This window comes from Kogia breviceps, chromosome 2 (genome assembly GCF_026419965.1).
Source record: "Kogia breviceps isolate mKogBre1 chromosome 2, mKogBre1 haplotype 1, whole genome shotgun sequence".
NCBI classification, from domain to species: Eukaryota; Metazoa; Chordata; class Mammalia; order Artiodactyla; family Physeteridae; genus Kogia; species Kogia breviceps.
In genome coordinates this window covers 36,118,266-36,137,060 of record NC_081311.1, presented here as the reverse complement: position 1 = coordinate 36,137,060, position 18,795 = coordinate 36,118,266, and the positions used below count along the sequence as shown (strand labels likewise).

At 41.1% G+C, this 18,795-nt stretch overlaps 1 protein-coding gene across 1 annotated transcript; it reads right to left on the bottom strand.

Annotated features, from left to right (window-relative positions):
* Window positions 1-6,247: 6,247 nt before the first annotated feature.
* ANKRD1 (ankyrin repeat domain 1) lies at window positions 6,248-15,320 on the bottom strand. Its single transcript, XM_059055474.2, has 9 exons — window positions 14,996-15,320; window positions 14,158-14,337; window positions 13,107-13,244; window positions 12,872-12,979; window positions 11,730-11,828; window positions 10,100-10,198; window positions 9,860-9,958; window positions 9,624-9,722; window positions 6,248-7,094 (listed from the first exon to the last, which is right to left on the bottom strand). The coding sequence occupies exons 1-9, from the start codon at window positions 15,020-15,022 to the stop codon at window positions 6,984-6,986; spliced, it is 960 nt and encodes a 319-aa protein (XP_058911457.1). The 5' UTR covers window positions 15,023-15,320; the 3' UTR covers window positions 6,248-6,983.
* Window positions 15,321-18,795: the final 3,475 nt, after the last annotated feature.

Genomic DNA, 18,795 nt, shown 5'->3' with positions numbered 1-18,795 from the left:
CAAAAAGAATAAAATAGGAATAAACCTTCCTAAGGAGACAAAAGACCAGTATGCAGAAAATTATAATACACTGATTAAAGAAATTAAAGATGATACAAACAAATGGAGAGATATACCATCTTCTTGCATTGGAAGAATCAACATTGTGAAGATGACTATACTACCCAAAGCAATCTACAGATTCAGTGCAATCCCTGTCAAACCACCACTGGCATTTTTCACAGAAGTAGAACAAAAAATTTCACAATTTTTATGGAAACACAAAAGACCCCGAATAGCCAAAGCGATCTTGAGAAAGAAAAACGAGGCTGGAGGTATCAGGCTCCCTGAGTTCAGACCATATTACAAAGCTACAGTCATCAAGACAGTATGGTACTGGCACAAAAACAAATATAGATCAATGGAACAGGATAGAAAGCCCAGAGATAAACCTACACACATATGGTCACCTTATCTTTGATAAAGGAGGCAGGAATATACAGTGGAGAAAAAGACAGCCTCTTCAATAAGTGGTGCTGGGAAAATTGGACAGCTACATGTAAAAGAATGAAATTAGAACACTCCCTAACACCATACACAAAAATACACTCAAAATGGATTAAAGACCTAAATGTGAGGTCAGACACTATCAAACTCTTAGAGGAAAACATAGGTGGAACACTCTATGACATAAATCACAGTAAAGTCCTTTTTCACCCACCTCCTAGAGAAATGGAAATAAAACCCAAAACAAATGGGACCTAATGAAACTTAGAAGCTTTTGCACAGCAAAGGAAACCATAAACAAGACGAAGAAAAGACAACCCTCAGAATGGGAGAAAATATTGGCAAATGAAGCAACTGACAAAGGATTCATTTCCAAAATATACAAGCAGCTCATGTAGCTCAGTATCGAATAAAACAGCCCAATCCAAAAATGGACAGAAGACCTAAATAGACATTTCTCCAAAGATGATATACAGATTGCCAAGAAGCACATGAAAGAATGCTCAACATCATTAATCATTAGAGAAATGCAAGTCAAAGCTACAATGTGTTATCTCACACTAGTCAGAATGGCCATCATCAAAAAATCTACAAACAATAAATGCTGGAGAGGGTGTGGAGAAAAGGGAACCCTCTTGCACTGTTGATGGGAATGTAAATTGATACAGCCACTATGGAGAACAGTATGGAGGTTCCTTAAAAAACTAAAAATAGAACTACCATATGACTCAGCAATCCCACTGCTGGGCATATACCCTGAGAAAACCATAATTCAAAAAGAGGCATGTACCACAATGTTCATTGCAGCTCTATTTACAATAGCCAGGACATGGAAGCAACCTAAGTGTCCATCGACAGATGAATGGGTAAAGAAGATGTGGCACATATATACAATGAAATATTACTCAGCCATAAAAAGAAACGAAATTGAATCATTTGTAGTGAGGTGGTTGGACCTAGAGTCTGTCATACAGAGTGAAGTAAGTCAGAAAGAGGAAAACAAATACAGTATGCTAACCCATATATATGGAATCAAAAAAACAAACAAAAAAGATGATCATGAAGAACGTAGGAGCAAGACGAATAAAGACACAGACCTGCTAGAGAATGGACTTGAGGATACGGGGAGGGGGAAGGGTAAGCTGGGACAAAGTGAGAGTGGCATGGACATATATACACTACCAAATGTAAAATAGGTAGCTAGTGGGAAGCAGCTGCATTGTAGAGGGAGATCAGCTCGGTACTTTGTGACCACCTAGAGGGGTGGGATAGGGAGGGTGGGAGGGAGGGAGATGCAAGAGGGAAGCGATGTGGGGATATATGTATATGTATAGCTGATTCACTTGGTTATAAAGCAGAAAGTAACACACCATTGTAAAGCAATTATACTCTAATAAAGATGTTAAAAAATAAAAAAAAAATTTTTTTAAAGTCTACTTTAAAATGGAAAAAAAAAAAAACGTGTCCCTAATCACAAAGACATGAATTACCAAGAAATGATGGGACTCTGTGAAGAAAACTCTTAAATAAAAGTGACATGGGAAATTAAAGACTGGAATACATGAAGGGAGACATGGTACATCAAATTCTCCCCCAATTTAATCTATGAATTTAACAAAAGCCAAATCAAAGTGTCTGTATGTATTTTTGTTTGCTTGTGTATAGGTTTTGTTTTTAGGCTTGCTATTTTGAAAGAAAAAAATTTGAGAATAGCTAGGGACTTTTGTAGAAAAACAATGAAAGACACTTGTACTGGTGAATATTACAGAGTATAACAGAACTCTAATAACTAAAACAGTGTATAATTGGTACAGAAATTCATATAGAGGAATGAAAGAGCTGGAAGTCCAGAACACTTCAGTTATAGAAAGAAATGATGGATTGTTCAGTAAGTGGTGTTGGAACAACTGGTTACCTGGCAGGAGAGGCAGGACAGCACAGCACAGTACAGTTAAGTGCAAAGACAGAAGACACAGTGCCTGCATTAAAATTCCAACTTGCTAGTACGTACTACCTGTAACCTTGGACAAATGACATAACCACTCTGTGCCTCACTTCCTTCTTCTCTTCTCCTTAGGGCATTATTGCAAGGGTTAAGTGGATTAAAATTTGTAGAAGGCCCAGAGCAGAACCTGTCATATAGAATGTACCTACTAAACGTCAGCTGTTATTCTGTCATTTAGGAAAAACAACAAGTCCATTCCCTATCTCATACCCAGTAAACACGCATAATAAATTTAGGTGGATTAAAGATTTAAATTTTTTTAAAGTGTAAAATACTAAAGAAAAAGGTAATTATTTGAAAAGAAAATAAGCTTGGATTGGAAGAGACCTAAACGTGGTCATCGAAGCCAGAAAACATAAAAGCTTAATCAATTTGTCTATAAAAATGTAGTGTTAGAAAAGTACAAACAACTAGGAAGGAACATTTACAGTGCATATTCCAGAGAGGCGTAGCATCCTTAGCTTCTTTAAAGAAATTGCTTTTAAAAAACAAATATGCAACATGACAAATACTGCTAGTGTCCATCGAGATCCTTTTTACCAGGCTGGTGTACCCATTCTCCAGCTGTTGCAGATGTTGGATATTAATGGTTTATCCTCACCCTCCCTTGGAGGTTGGCCCATGGTGAATGCCTGATGCAGGGCCTTACAGCCTGGCCTTCTGGCCTCTGTGGTGCAGTTTATGCTCCTGAGCTCCCCATGGGATTAGGTTTAGGAGAGACTTTTGAAACCATGTCTTTGCCTCTTTTCTTTTCTTCTCCTGCCCTGTCCTGTTTCCATCAGTTCCTTATAGACCACTGTCAAATCACTTCCACAAGAATCCTTATTTCAAGCACCACTTCCAGAGAACCTGACTTAATAGAAAATTGAGCAAGGAAGATTGGCCCAGAAAAATGCTCAATAAACCTGAAGATGCTGAACTTTTTTAGTAATCAAGGGAAAATCATCTAAAGTATATCTTTCTTTTGCTAATTGGGTTGAAAAAATAAAAGATTTATAAAATGAGTATTTTCATGATTGTGGGGAAAGGCAATAACATTGTGGAAGGGATAATTTGATACCAACCTTATAGGTATTTCTATAAATGTATTTCTTCAGAAATAACTGGTTAGGTGTAAAGGATGCATGGATAAGAATATTCATTGCAACAATGTCTAAAATGGGAAAATGGAAACAACCTGAATGCCCAATAATGATAGGATTGGTTAAATGATCCATTGTACATTGAAACATAAGACTACCATTTATAAAGATGTCTAGAATAAGTTGTTCAATTGAAACCAGAGTTACAAAGCTAAATGTACAGTGCCCATATGTAATGTGCACAGAAATAATCAGTGTCATGAAATTAGGATTATTGGTGATGTTTGCTTTCTTCATTTCTATAATTGGCTTAATACTTAATGAGCATGTATTCCTTGTTCAAGGGGAGAGGAAATTTTTTCATTTGGGGGGTAAAGGTAGTATGATGTTATGACATGGAGAAAAAAAGTACAGCAGGAACACACTTGAGACTAACAAAGCCTAAGTAAGAGTTAGGATGGCTTCCTGGAGGACATACAGCTACCCTGAAGGGGAGGAATGAGAAGAAATTAAGCAGTGGGGTGGGAAGAAGAGCCTTCCAGGGAGTTGGCACAGTATATGAGAACAAAAGCTAGTGCCTGGATTTTTTAAGAAACTAAAAATTCAGTAGAGTTGAAATTTGCTGTTTAGCTAGGAAAGTAATGAGAAATAGATGAGAATAAAGAGTTAACAGCAGCCAGATTTCAAGAGTTTTAGAAAACGTCAAGGCACTTTTATTTCATCCTGAGAGAAATGGGCAGCCACTGAAAAACTCTGAAGTGGAGAATGACTTGATCATATTTGCATTTTAGAAGAATCACCCTGGCTGCAACTTGAGGGACAGACTGGAGGGAAGTAAGCTGAGGGCATTTGAGTAATCCAGGAGCTGCTGTGGTGATCTGAACTAGGGGAGTGGCCCCTAGGATGAGAGGAAGTGGACAGATTACAGCACCCCTTAGGTAGTATGCTTGATAAGAAGTCTTGGTGGTTGGTTGAAAGAGGGATGAGGCAAAGGGAAAGTCTAGAACAACTTCCAAGAGTCTCCATTGGCCAGTGGAACATTCCCCTCACTAAAAGAACACAAGACGCAGACTGTGGGCAAAGAGCTGGCTTAGGTGGGAAGACAGGGAGCTTATAAAAGTTGACCGCCAGTATGACAGAAACTTGAAGGTTTTGCCTGAAGTGTTTATCTTTTCTGTTATCAAAGGTCACTGAGTTGGCCTTGTTATAATGGGGCTTATTCCATGTTGATTCTCATGCCCCCTACCTCTGTACTAGTGCAAATCTTTATATACAGGAACACAAAAGTGTTTTAACCCCTTACTTCCTTCTCTCCTTTACCTTCCAGCTCTTGTGGGGAGGGGAACTTGAGGAAGACATCAAGAGAAAACTTAGCCACGTAAATAATAACACACCCAAGCTATGCTGTGGGAGACATCATTGCAGCAGTTGGACATGCTGCCTATGTTGTAGGTGCTTTACTTGGAAGAAATGGAAGGACCCCAAGCCTTAAGAATCTGATGGGTTAGAGCCAGGACCCTAAAGGGAGAGCAGAGGGTGGCAGAAGGGGATTGAGAGGGAGATAACAGAGAGAATGAAGCTCCCAACACCCCCAGGAGGTGGACTCTATAGGTTGTTCAGAGACTAGATAGAAAAGGTATAAAAATATTTCAAACCATCCTCACAACTCCATGATCAGCTAACTGGAGGATCTTCTGGTTATGGATTGTGCCTACATTCCCTCCCAAAGTGTTAGAGGCATAGCGAAGAGGTTATGAGTTTTTATCCTATCTGGGGTGTTTTTTGGGAGGGGTACTAGTGCGAGTGTTTCGTGCTGGCCTTCATACTTTTCCCATAACCTTGCCCTTTTCTGTGTTCTCTCTGCTGCCTGGAACACTGTGCTTGAATAACTCCAGTTTATCCTTCAGACTCCCCTGAAAGGTTCCCACCTCAAAGAAGTCTTTGTAGAAACCCTCTCCGCTGCCTCCCCATCGAATGACGGGCCTCCACAACTTAGACTCTCAGCACTCTGTACTGTTTACTTCTTTGTATAGTTACTGCAGATTGTTACCATATATTTATTTCTGTGATTATTTCTTTAATATTCATCTATTCCAGGAAGGCAGGACGGGGACAATTTGGTTTTCTCATCACAGGTCATAGCACCTGGCCCAGCACGTGGCGGCAAAGTAGCTCCCCTTGGAGGTCGGCAATCATTGACCAGGTGTGTTTTCTCGTGGGCAGTCTTTGACATTACCGCCGGTGTGCACAATAATTGCTAAACCTCAGATTAGTTAAGCCCCAGGGGAACATCTTAAGGGAACACCTTAACTTGCAGTAATCATTTTGCCCACCAGGGGTCTCTTTCTCCCCATCACTGGGGCCAAAAAAGCTTGAACTCCTGGGTATCCTTATGGTTTTCTCAGCCATGCTGCTCAATGTGGCTGTGCTATACCACCACCTCTGCATCGCCTGGGGACTTGTCGGAAATGCAGAATCTCAGGCCCCACCCACACTGGAGGAATCGGAATCTGCATTTTAACAAGATCCTCAGGTGATCTGTGTACACATTAAATACTGAGAGGTATTTAATGGTGGTTCTACAGGACACTCCTAATATGAAAAGCTTGGAAGACAAAGAAAACCCCATCTAAATGGCCTTTTTGCATGATTCTTTCCCACTAAAAGGAGGAAAGAGGGTTAGTATTTGCTTTTATTATGAACATAAAATATACATACAGCATAATATACATGTACACATTTACAATCGGCAGTTACTTTCATCTTTTTTGAACTCATTCAGTTCTGCACAGCCCAGCGGCCCGCTCCTTCCACTTACACTCAAGACATTCTCTTTACCTTGGTACGTACAGTGTGTGACCTAGTAAGAATTACCAGGCCCAGGCGTCAAATGGCCGGGTTTACTGTCCTCACAGAATCACTTTCATTCTGTTTCCTCTCCTGTTGCTACAGGCTTTCCATGACCTCACACTTCAGCATGAAAAATTCAGGAGAAAAGAGGGCTGCAATAATCCCCTTTGTCTTTCAAAAACACCTTGAAACATCTTCCATGAGCGAGGTGACACGTAAGTCGGCACTGACAGCACTTCTGGTTAACACGGTTTAAGAGCTACCTATGGGAAGAGGCTCTGATGCATCCCATACAAACTAAGCTTGTTCTCCAAATGGGTGATCACGAAGGATCTGAATGTCGGTGGTATCGCAGTAAATAAATAAATAAACAGTAATAAATACAAATAAATAGAGTGGGTTTCACTAAGGGAAATGTCAATACCTACGTCCCTGTGCTTTCTCAAAACATAATTAGGTGCCACTTTACAACAGGTTGATAAAGAGAAGCTGGTTTTCATGATGAGTTGCTCTTCGGGGCGGTGAAGAGCAGCCAATGGAAGCTTCTGTCGTCGTTTTTCTCAGAATGTCTCTATGCGAGAGGCTTTGTAGGAGTTCTCTTTGAGGCTGTCAAATATTGCTTTGGTTCCATTCTGCCACTGTAGCACCAGATCTATCGGGGTCTTTCCAGCCTAATCAAAATAGAGGAGGGAATTTGACTTCCAGTGGGGAGGCATCTATAAATTCATCTCCTGTGTGTGTGTGTGTGTGTGTGTGTGTGTGTATGTATTTAATGAGGTAATGGATAGGTGTATGTTATTGAAGTGTTTTATGTTTTCCATTATGAGTGATTTGCAGTTTATATTCAAACCAACCCTTCACTGTTTCTCACGGGAATGCTTTTGGCATTTCAGATTAGCAGTGGTTTTCTTGCCTGTGGGATATCCCAGGTGGTGGTAAAAAATCTCCAGTCCCTAGACACTAAACAGCAAGAGTAAGCCAAGTCATTTTCAAACTCAAAAAATTCCTCCATACTTACCCAGTATCCTGCAAAATGGGTGTGGGGAGGTAGTAGTATCCCTCTTGGTCAAGAACCACTTCCTATCAATTTGGAAAATGATTCCTGATTGATAAAAACTGGTGGGGAATGAGCTACTTCAACACCTTGGCTTAAGTACACAAGTACCACTCCAAGGGGTAGATTTTTCACAGCTGCCCAGAACTTACATTGGTCTCTCCTAGGAAATTTATTTTTCTTGGAGATGATATCAATGATGTATGAATAAATAACTTTTGAGACCAAAATTGTTTTACCTTAAGCATACATCTCAAGATATTTACAACAATTAAAACTGTCACCTCTCAATTCTTGTCTTTAAATTTGAGAAGTCCTAAAATTTTCCATCTCTATTCATTCAGAAGTCCCTCTTTATCCCAGAGATTGCAGACTGGCAGTTTTGAGATGCAAACAAAGCTAGAGACCTGTTTTGGCCCAAACAGAGCTTAGGTTTTTTTAAAAGTTGGAATTAATTGGTAACAGTTGGAAATTAAGAGATTTCCCAACTGAATTTGTGATCTCTGCGAAAAAACTGGGGACCTGGCAGCACAATTCCTGTGGTTTCACGGAGCAGCAATGGACTGAGTTGGGGAAGGGCTGCTACCTTTAAGTAAGTTGTGTGCATGACACCAGCAGCCACCATGTAAGTCATCTATGCCATCTGCCTGGGCTCTGTGTGGATTTGAGTTAGTGGCCCTGCAACCTTCATTCTGGACCTTCTCACCTTGTAGCATTCCACCTTGAGGGACACTCATCAGCAAACATGAAGACAGAGCTTTGGACAACAATACAGTAATGTATTGTTTCCAGTTCCCTTCAAGATGGTGTCCAATAGCTTAGTGGTCTTTTGGGGGAACATCCATCTATTGGGTCAGTGACATCAACAGTTACAGAACCTTTATGCTGGGGTCTTACTGATAATTCAGAGCCCTGAGCCCTATTTGTATATTTGGGGCTATTCTTTCATGAATTCCTCAAACTCCTCTGTATTGAAATTTATCTCGTGATTCCCTGGCTACTTACACAGTCTCCCCAAATCTGTACGCTATTTATCTCTGCAGGTAGTGTCTCTCACTGCCTAAAATAAAAAAATCATATTTTCTGCAGCCTTGGGGATTTCATTGAATCTACTCTTTCTGATAGTTTGTTTAAATTATTTGATAAGACCAATCCCAATATCAAGAATGAGGGGACCCCGACTGTTAACGCAGTCTCTGTTGCATTTATTTTTTGCTCCTGTCACCAAGACTTTTTTTTTTTTTGAATGATGTATTCCTCTTAGTCTTATAGTAACACAGTAAGAGGAAGAAATTATTCACAGTATAAGATGACTGGGGTTTTCTTTCCTTCTTTGTAAAGTGATTCTCCTAAAGCTTCTTTCAAATTACTTCTTCAGTACTTTACACTCATTCCTCCCAGTGATATTTTTAAAGCTTAGATGATGCTTGACTGGGAATTGGGACCATGAGGAAAATTTGGTTACATTCCCTGGCTTACAGATGAAGCTTAATTAATACGTACTTGTAAAGGGGACTTATACAAGCATTTTCAGGGCCTAAATATAGGAAAGTATTTTAAGGGATGTGCAGATAAACCAAAGAGGAGTATGAACAGAAATTATCTCAAAAATAGAGGCAAAAGCATGGCTACCCCTGGAAAAAGTGGTAGCCTGTCATGCTGTTGTAAGGAGGGGAGGACTATTCACAATTATTTGGATTAGATGTTGATTAATTTGAGTTCCTTGGCCCTTGGTTGCATTGACCACTGTGGAATTTTTGACAACTTCAGCAATGGTGGCTGTCTTTATTCCTGACTACCCCAGACCTTGCTCAGCCAGGGATGGCCAAGGCAGACTGTGCTTATGTCTGTAAGCGTGGGCGGTTTGGCCATCTTTTATCTTCAAGGCCAAATTTTTAAAGAATGACTACAGGCTATATTAGGCACCGAGGTCATAGCAGTCACTATGGCTTCCCCATCTCTGACCAGGTGATCTGAGTCCTTGCCAAACTCAGCAATGTCCTTATGGGAATGACCAGGGGCATTTAAACCATCAAGAGACCCCTGAAAGAGCAACACTACCGTTGTAAGAATATGTTCAAGTATGTGAGCCATATTTTTGTTCCTTAGAAAGCTGGGAAGCAGGGCCCCTTGCTTGAGCACTTACACAGTTCTTGATGTTGAGGTCGGCGCCATACGTGATCAGGAGTCTGATCATCTTATACCGGTTCAGCCTCACGGCATCATGCAGGGGGGTATCTCCTTCCTAGAGAAGCAGAGTGAACAGACAAGGTGAGCCTGAGGCCAGGAAGTGGGTCCCACAAGGGTGCCCGGTTGGGGCAGTTATTCCAAATATGTAAATGAGTGGAGCTTTAGGAGGCCAAACTCTGCGGGGCTACTCACTCGGTCTTTGGCGTTGAGTTCCGCCTCGCAGGCGATGATATGCTCTGCACACTCGTAGTGGCCAGTCCTCACCGCCACGTGCAGCGCCGTGCTGAGCAACTGCAAAATGCAAGAGCCTGCTGTGTCCCTGGGCATGAGGACAGAGGCTGCCCAGACCCCAAGGCATGTGTGAAGGGGAGAAGTGGAGGAGGGACAGGGAGGAGGAGGGGAAGAGGAGGGGGACAGGAGGAGGAGAAATACCTTATCCCGCGCACTGATTTTTGCTCCTTTGTTCAGCAACAGTTTTAAGACATCCAGGTTTCCTCCGCGGCTTGCCCAGTGGATGGCTGTGGATTCAAGCTATACCGGGAAGGTAAAAGGACAGGAGTTAGTGAAAGAAGAACCTAGACAGAGGAATTAGTACTTCGTTTCTAAAGCCCAGGAACGCCAGGTTTGCTAGGGCATCCGTGGGTGACACTGGGCTGTCCTCGTCTAGGTTGCCAGTTGTAACTATTGTAGTCAAAGGCTCTTGCCAGATGTGTTGGCTAAACTCTTAAGTGTGTGAATGTGAGTGTATGTGCTCCTGTGTATGTATCCATGTGTGTGTTTGCATCATTAGGATGTTCTTAATAAACCTAATAAATCTTTTTAAAAGAGGATAAGAGCTACAATTTATTGGGAATTTCCTCGTGCCAACATACTGCTGCATACTTCAGACGCAATGATGCTCCCAGCAACATTATGAAGTGGGTATTCTGTGTTCGTTTTGCAGTTGAGGAAAAACAAGCCTCCAAAATATTCAAGTTTCTTGCCCAAGGACACACAGCTCGTAAGTGGCAGAAGAGATATTCCAACCCACAGTCTGCCTGGAACTTTTAACCACTTTTGCCAGATACACTCAAAAGTTCTAGACAAATGTATTTTAAAATTCTGGCAGAATAAAAGTAGTCCCTTCCAAAAGACGTTCATCTGGATCTGACACCTCTTCCTTGTCCCTGTTGCTTTTTCCTCATCCCCCGTTGGTTGTCTCCTGCCTTTTGTGCCAGCGCACCCTCTGTACCTTGACCGTCATCACTCATGGTCACTGCACTTATTCACAGGAGTAAGTTTGGTATATCCTTGGCCCTCCAAATCCCATGCTCATGAATTTTTGTGTCTTTCTATACAAACTTTATATTTTGTTTCTTTTCCTGTTTTTCTGTGTGTACGTCTTTTGGGTTCAATTTTGGCCAGTTCCTTTGGACTTTTCCAGTCCCTTTTCCACTTTGCTGAAAAGTCAAATTGAGCTGTATTTAAATAAAGCATTTCACCAGCTCAATCTTCAGGTCATAAATATACTGTGTACTGGTCTGTGTAGAAATCACAGTGGTTGAATTACTGAGGTCTGAATAGCAGCTACTTTCCATAGATGCAATTCATTTTGTATGCAGTCTAGCCCCAAATCTCACTGATGGCAATCAGCATCTATCATATAAGGTGTGCAGCTAGAGAATTCTGAGATGTTGTTGGCAGCCAAGGGGCCAGGAGCAGGCGGCCACATATAGTGGAAGGACATGGAGGCTGAAAGGCAAGTGTTGACTGTATTACTTCTCAGTAAGGCTACTGACTTGATGATGACCCAAGTCTTCGATGAGGATATTGAATTCTGTCCAGCAGCTCTCACTTCCTTCGTTTCCCTGGAACACTCCTCTCCTTTCAGTATGTGTAGAAAATACTTCCCACATGACCTAGTCCCATCTCCCAACTTCCCTTTGTATGGAGAAATGAGCTTCTGCCTAGTTCTCGCAGATCAATTTTCAATACAGTCAGCCCCCTTTTCCATTGTAGGTTTTCTCAAGTTTCATATAGTCTACTTACTTTGGCTCACTTCCAAACAAAGAAATATATTTACCATATCACGGAATTCAATCTGGGCTCCAGCTTCTATTAACTTCTCCACAATTGCCAAATGTCCTTCTAAGCATGCTCTATGAAGAGCTGTCCGTTTATACTGTCAAAATAGAGATTTAAGAAGGAGAGAGGTGGCAATGCATATAAAAATGAGTATAAATCCTTTCTAAGAAGTATGAAGCTGAGGACTCTGATGCCTAGCTGATAGAAACTTGAGTGCTTCTTTATGAATTAGAAATGTCAAATTTACTAAAATTGTTGTCTAGAACAATTATTCTGCAACTGAGATTTGCATCTCCTGCAACATACATTTCTAAGTGCTTAGAGGTCTACATCGAGGCACATGGGCTTAAAGATTCAAAACTCCCTAAATGCTGACATTTCACTTTCTGGTATTTTGTGCCTTCATGGTTTCTGTAGTATTTGCCGTGCAGTTCAGGCTATTTTCTTCCATCTGGGATGGTTGATAGGTTGAATATCAAAAAGCATTCAATTCATTTTTAAGAAAATGGGAGACATTTTTCATTCAACTTCAGAAATGATTCCCCATTTCAATTCATGGGGGAAAGGATACAAAAAGGATTAGTGATTTCTGGTAAATGGCTTCGTATAAATGGATTAATAGACTGTGCTGGAACACCTTTGAGGCATTATTTCACTCCAATGCCCTCTATTTTCAGATAAGGAAACTGAGGTCCAGAAAATGCAGATTGTCTGCTAAAAATCAAATAGGCAAGTAGTGATACAGCTAGCACCTGAACTTCAGTCTACAGATTCCCTGTGTAGAGCTGATGTATTTGAGTCCAATCAAAGATAATGCTAATAATAAATTTCTCCATTGGTGACTCGTTGGTCCTGCCATATTAAGAGTCTATCCCAAAGATCTAAAAATTAAAGACAAGCTGAAAAAGCAGTCAGAAGTATATTAGAGTGCAAAAAATCATGCAATCCATAGCACTAATCCAGCATTTTCTTTTTTTGGACCACTGCACTCCCCTGTTATGCTATTGGCATATGTGGCAACAGCTGGGGAGACTGTTTCAGGTGGATTGATTTTTGGCACCAGATTAGCAAGGCTGCAGCAAAGCATAAGAAACACAAAATTAATGAGCTGGATTTTGCAGTGCTTTGTATAAGCTTTACCTCATCACAGACATCTGGATTGTTCTTGTCTGACAAGAATTTTTCTACTACTGGCAGTTTATTCTCCAGGGCAGCCTTCAGAAAACTAGGCACATCCACAGGTTCTGTCTAAAGCCAAAAAAGCAGTGTGAGAGTTACCATGGGTTTTCCAACATTCAATCAAACCCTCCACAGATATTTATTCCCCTGTAGCCTGATGCCGAGGTGTAATACTACAAAACCAAGCAGCCCTTACGATGATTTCGGGTTCAGGTTCCTTCACAACTGGAACTTTAGTTTTCTTGTATTTTTTCCTTTTCTTCAGTTGAATGATTATTTCAAGGTCTTCTAAATTTTCAAGCTTTGATCTTTGTTCTAGTTTTTTCTTCTTGAGCTAAAAAAGAAATCCATGTTTCAAAATACAGTGAGTTCTACTGACAAGCATTCTGGTTGTGTCAAAACAGAATCTGCAAGGTCTGAGCTAAGTATGTGAACAGTTTGCGCAAAAAGATAAAAAATTTATAATAAATCTTTGACTTGGATTTAGTGATTTCTTATTCAAGTACTTAAGGGTCAGATTTTTCAGCTAATTGCCTTCATCTTCACTTTCCTTGCTTATAGCATCAGTTTTTCACTGGAGATAGGATCTAGTCTCTAAGTGATAATTTTGTAATTATTTCCATAAACAAACCCCAGATTTCTGTAGAATTTTGTATCATGCTCATGAATTTTTTTTTTTTACCCAAAAGACTCCACTAATAAATTTTAAGCTCTAAAATTTCAATGCCAGTGTCTTTCAGGAGGCCCACTAAACAGGGCTCATGAAATAGACTATCCTGGACTGCAGCTAACAAATGCATGTTTTATCTGTGGTTAGTAAGTAATGAAAATTCAACCAGCAACACATTTTGTCAACACAGAAAGCGGCCACAGTCAAACAATGATCCATGGACCACAAACCACATTACTAAGAAAAAGAAGGCTCCCTTGTTTGGGATTAACTAGACAGTGTAAGACATCAGAAATTCACTGGACACATTTCTCTTTCCAAGTCTTTCAATCAAAACACAGTCACAGAACATACAGTGCTTGATTCAGAATCCAGAGATCATAGTCTTGCCAAAGAGTTATTTTCTGCAACCTGTCCCATAGAAGTTGCCTCTTTATAGGTTAGAATCTGATAAAGAAACATCTTTGGAATGGTTGTATCTGTTTGGTTTTTCTCTCTCTTCTCCTTCCTGTCTGGCATCTCCATCCTCTGCCCCGTCCCCAACCTCCCACTCATGAATTTCATGGAAGGGTCTTACCTCTGCCTCTCGCTGTTTCTCAGTTTTCCACTCTTGCTCCTGCGGGCTCACAAAGTGGGCTGGAAGTGTTTTCAGGTCCTCTTGCTTCTCTAAAGTGACAGCAGCTTCATACTCTCCGTCTCTGAAATCCTCAGGAAGGAACTCCCCAGCATCCCCACTGCTATTCTTCTTCCCTGTAACCTACAGGGGAAGATGGCAGGGTCAGAAGTAGCAGGCCTGTCCTGGGGTCATTCTCCACAGAGGATGCTGCAGGCAGCCCCAGCCCTCCCTCCCTGCTGACAGTGGCCTCCATGCAGCACATTCTCATATCTCAGGCCGCCACGAGTTGCTGCAGTGTTCCAGGATAACCTTCAGATGCTTGTCCCCCTCTCTTGGTTAAATCAAGGTTTAGGTTAGGTTGAAATGTTTAAATCTACTTTTAATCTACTTAATCACATTTCTCCTAGGAAAATCACAATCTGTCCTCCCCATCCCCACCGATTATTTAAAATTCCTTCATTTTAGGTTGATGATCCCTTGCCTTGAGTTATAGTTTCCAGACATATATTCTTGCAATAGAACTTCTCCCCTAAGGCATTTTGATAACTATACATGATTACACACTTTAGTAATAAAAGCAAAGGAGAAGATAATAGATAGGAAATATGTAGAGAATTCATTACTGCCAGCTCCCTTTTTCCAGTTTCACTTATTTCATCACATAAACCAACCATTTTCCATATATGACATTTTCAGAGTACCAGCACATTATGCGAGAAAGAAAAGGGCATTTCAATTTTCAAATAAAAATCAAGGCTGCCCCATTTTTCACTGCGTAGAAATAATGTGCTTTACATACCAGCTCTTCTACTTTCAGAACCATCATGTTGACCTGAAGTTCGTCTGTCTGTTTTCCTCCTGGGGGATGAAACGTTGAGTCGGCCCTGGGAAGCCCCCCTACTCTGATCAGCTTATATAGCTAGGGCCGAGTGAGCTAATCTTCCAACCTGGGAACCCAAGTAACACCCCTGCCCCCAACCCGGGACCAACTCAGAGGCAGGTGAAGTTTCATTCCAGACTCAGTGTCTGGGAAGCAGGAGAGGGAGGGGATGACAAGTAACCCCACTGAATATGTGAATCAGGAGGAAATGTGAGAGGGCCATTCCTTTGGCAGTGACCACACCGCTCAGCAATGCAAGCCATCCTATTTATCGGGAAGCCAGGGGACAGCTGTCTGTTGACATTACACCACACCACTGCTCCTTTGCCTTCTTTGTCAGCGTTCATATGACTAACCCTATCAAGAAAATGTAAATGCCCTGTGTATCACACCACCAATAATATCTTTCTGATAACCAGACTTATCGACACACACGTCACCTGGGGGAAGTGTTGCTTCAGGACATCCTATTCCCATGGGTAAACAGCCTGAGAGGAAAGGATCCGGGTCCTAATTGCCCTTGTCTATATCTGTTTGGAATTCTCTGGAGTGATGTCTGGGGCTAAAAAGGCCCCATGACATGCCACCTTCCCATCATTATAAGAAATTGAAAGCATTCAGTAATGCACTCTTATTTTATGGTGTCACAGGCCATAATTAGCACATGACATGCTTACTGTCTTCTAAAACAGCATGCTTACTGGAGCAATTTTTATTCAAAAAGTTTCCAAAATGTCCCAAGATAGGTTATATGAGACCGGTTATTAGTAACAGTACAACCTTGATTAGGTCATAGAGCCAAAGTGCTCAGGTGCTGTGGATAAAAGACTAACCTGTAGGAGCTGGTCAATGGAAAACTGAGGAATTCATAAATTGAATTTTTGAATTCATCTTGATCAAAAGATCAAGATGAAAAAAAAAATTAATTATGTGGGACTGAGTGAACTGATGAGGATGATTATAATTTTTGTGACTTTCCATTTGAATAAAAAAAAAAAATCCCAGAAGGACTCAGAAGCAAAAAATATACAAATGAATTTTCACTGCAAAGTAAAAGAGCTGTTACAGTGGAGGATTACTGGACTGAATGTCAATATTATGACATAGTATGAGTGTGTTTCGTGTTTGGTAATTGCAACCATTGTTGCTTTTTTTTTTTTTTTTTTCCATTGTTGCTTTTGTTGTGGTCATCCATTTACAATGATTGGTGTTAGTTAATTTATCTCTTGTAAAAATAAAATACAGTGTGTGTGTGAGTTGTGGAAAAATAAAGGAAATTTAAAATTCCTGAAAAAAAAATAAAGTTAATTAGTAAGTAAAAAATAATAATTAAAAAAATGCATATCCCTGGGCCCCACCTCAGGCATTCTGAGTTGATTTATGGTGAGTCCTAGGAATCTGTATTTTTCAAAGCACTTGTAATTCTGATGCATGAAGGCTTGAGCCAGGTTGCCAGAGGAGCAAAGAGCTTTGCTTTGGGGTGGGGTAAAAATACCTCTGTTTCTGGTTTCTCATCTCTGAGGTGTTTAATTATGTGAAAATACTTAGGTCTCTTTATAGTTCAAGAAGAAACTGAGATTACTATCTCCAAAGCCATTTAAAATCTAATTTTTTCTCAGTAAAAGAAAGGGCGGGGAGGGGGGCCTTCCCTGGTGGCGCAGTGGTTGAGAGTCCGCCTGCCGATGCAGGGGACGCGGGTTCGTGCCCCGGTCCGGGAAGATCCCACATGCCGCAGAGCGTCTGGTCCCGTGAGCCATGGCCGCTGAGCCTGCGTGTCCGGAGCCTGTGCTCGGCAATGGGAGAGGCCACAACAGTGAGAGGCCCGCGTACCGGGAAAAAAATTTAAAAAAAGAAAGGAGGTGGGGAGTGGGAGTCTGAATGGAACAAGTGTGTTCATTAGGCTGTTATGTTGACCTGTGTTTATCACTCCCTTAAACGTGCCCACACAACAAACATGGCTGCCAATCTCTTCTTCCCCCTTGAACTGATGGTTTTTCTGGAACTTTCAGAATGAGACATTGACACACACACCCCAAAAACCAAAGTGCTGGCAAAGAGGGACCCTCCCAATAACTCCTGTTATCTATTCTGGTCTCCTAATGTTCTACCCTAAAAGGTTTTACTTAAAGGAGATTTCCTGGTGTTTTCTTTGAGGTGGAGACAGCTATAACCATTTTCATTGGTTTCTTTAAATAAGAAGTGGCCATTTAAGCTTTTCCTACCATTTGTGTTATGCCTATTTGTTCCAGGCCTGACCCAAACTGAGGGGAGCCTTAGGAGATATCTTTGAGGGAAGGGTTGTGTGTTGTTTAAGCGTCTTGGATATAGAATCCCAGAGCTGTTAGTGCCCTCAATGTTCAAACAAGACCAATGCTTTCATTCTGCAGAGAGGATGCTGAGGCACAGAAATGTGTTAAGTCACTGGCTGCAGACACACAGCTAGTTGGTGGATGCTAGGTTGAAGAGTTTGGATTCCATCCATCAGAAGCAGAAAATCACTGAGGCCAGACCAGATTTCCCATGGTGGTTCATACCTAGACCCACTCAGCGCCCAACCAAAACTGATTAAAGGGCTCTTCTGTGTTCAGATCACCTCAAAAAATGCAAGTGAAAGTGGGTGGGATGGCTCACCAAACCATTCCTTCCTCTGGTCAATCAATCATCCCCTCAAACCTGACTGGTTGTATGCAGGAGAGTCCAAGAAGTATTAAAACTTTGGAGAGGATGACGCTTGAGGAAGGGTTGATGGAATGGGCAGAACTTAGAGAAGGAGCCAGCTGGCCAGATCCTCGGGTATCTTCAGACAAGGAAAATCACTGCCAGCCTCTCCACTCCCCTTTCCCATGTAGATCCCATTTGTCATTATAAAACATGAGAGGATTTTGCTCTTCAGAAAGAAATTCTAGATACATTTAGCTCCCTAACAACACATCAGACAAAATTGTATTTTCAAATCATTCTTATTCATCAAAACTGAGAACCAAACTTTGCAACTAGAGGAGAGTTCTCTGTCACTAGTTTTTCAGGAGATTTCCTCCCATAAAAGTTCCCCTAGTGGGATAAATTCTGAAATTTGTATATTTGGCTTGATCATAACCTCAAACTAGGCATAACCTTTCCTTACCAAGATGAGTTAAGACAACAGGCCTGCAAGTTGGTTCTAGAATGATTTAGCAACCCGATGTCAACTATCTATGGCCAGAATGAGCAGGGGAATGGTCCTGAGCTTGGCCAGAGTTACATGATGAGCCTTTCCCCTCCCCTCAGGATTTATGCATTTCAATGAGACCAGAATTATAACCCTGTTTACAGGTGAGGAAAGTGAGAGGCAGAGAAGCAGGGCCTAAAGCACCTATTGCTGTCCCCCAGAGTTTGAGAGACATGCCCAGACACCACCAGGGTTCGTGGGCCACAGCTCAGCTCCAAGGACAATTTTGTCTTTCCAAATTTTAGGATATTATACTTCTACTCAGACTTTTTATTTTTACTATATTTTCTTGACTGTGTAAGTAATATATAACTATGTTGTTGAAAATTAAAACAACACAGAGAGAAGGTTGCTTAATTGCAATCTTGCTGAGTGTTGATTCGGTACTTGATTTGTTTCACTTGATCCTTGTCTTAGAGATCATCTTCTACCAGCACAGATAAGTCTGTCTCATTATCTTCAAGAACTATACGGATTTCTCTGTGTGGACATACCCTTGCTTATTTAACCA

Bases quoted from the DNA above. Each gene is read 5' to 3' on its own strand.
- ANKRD1 (XM_059055474.2), bottom strand. From the start codon at position 15,022: ATGATGGTTCTGAAAGTAGAAGAGCTG. The intron at 11,829-12,871 runs GTAAAGCTTATA...CTATTTTGACAG, and splicing joins ATCCAGATGTCTGTGATGAG to TATAAACGGACAGCTCTTCA. The intron at 9,959-10,099 runs GTATTTCTCCTC...TGCATTTTGCAG, and splicing joins AAATCAGTGCGCGGGATAAG to TTGCTCAGCACGGCGCTGCA.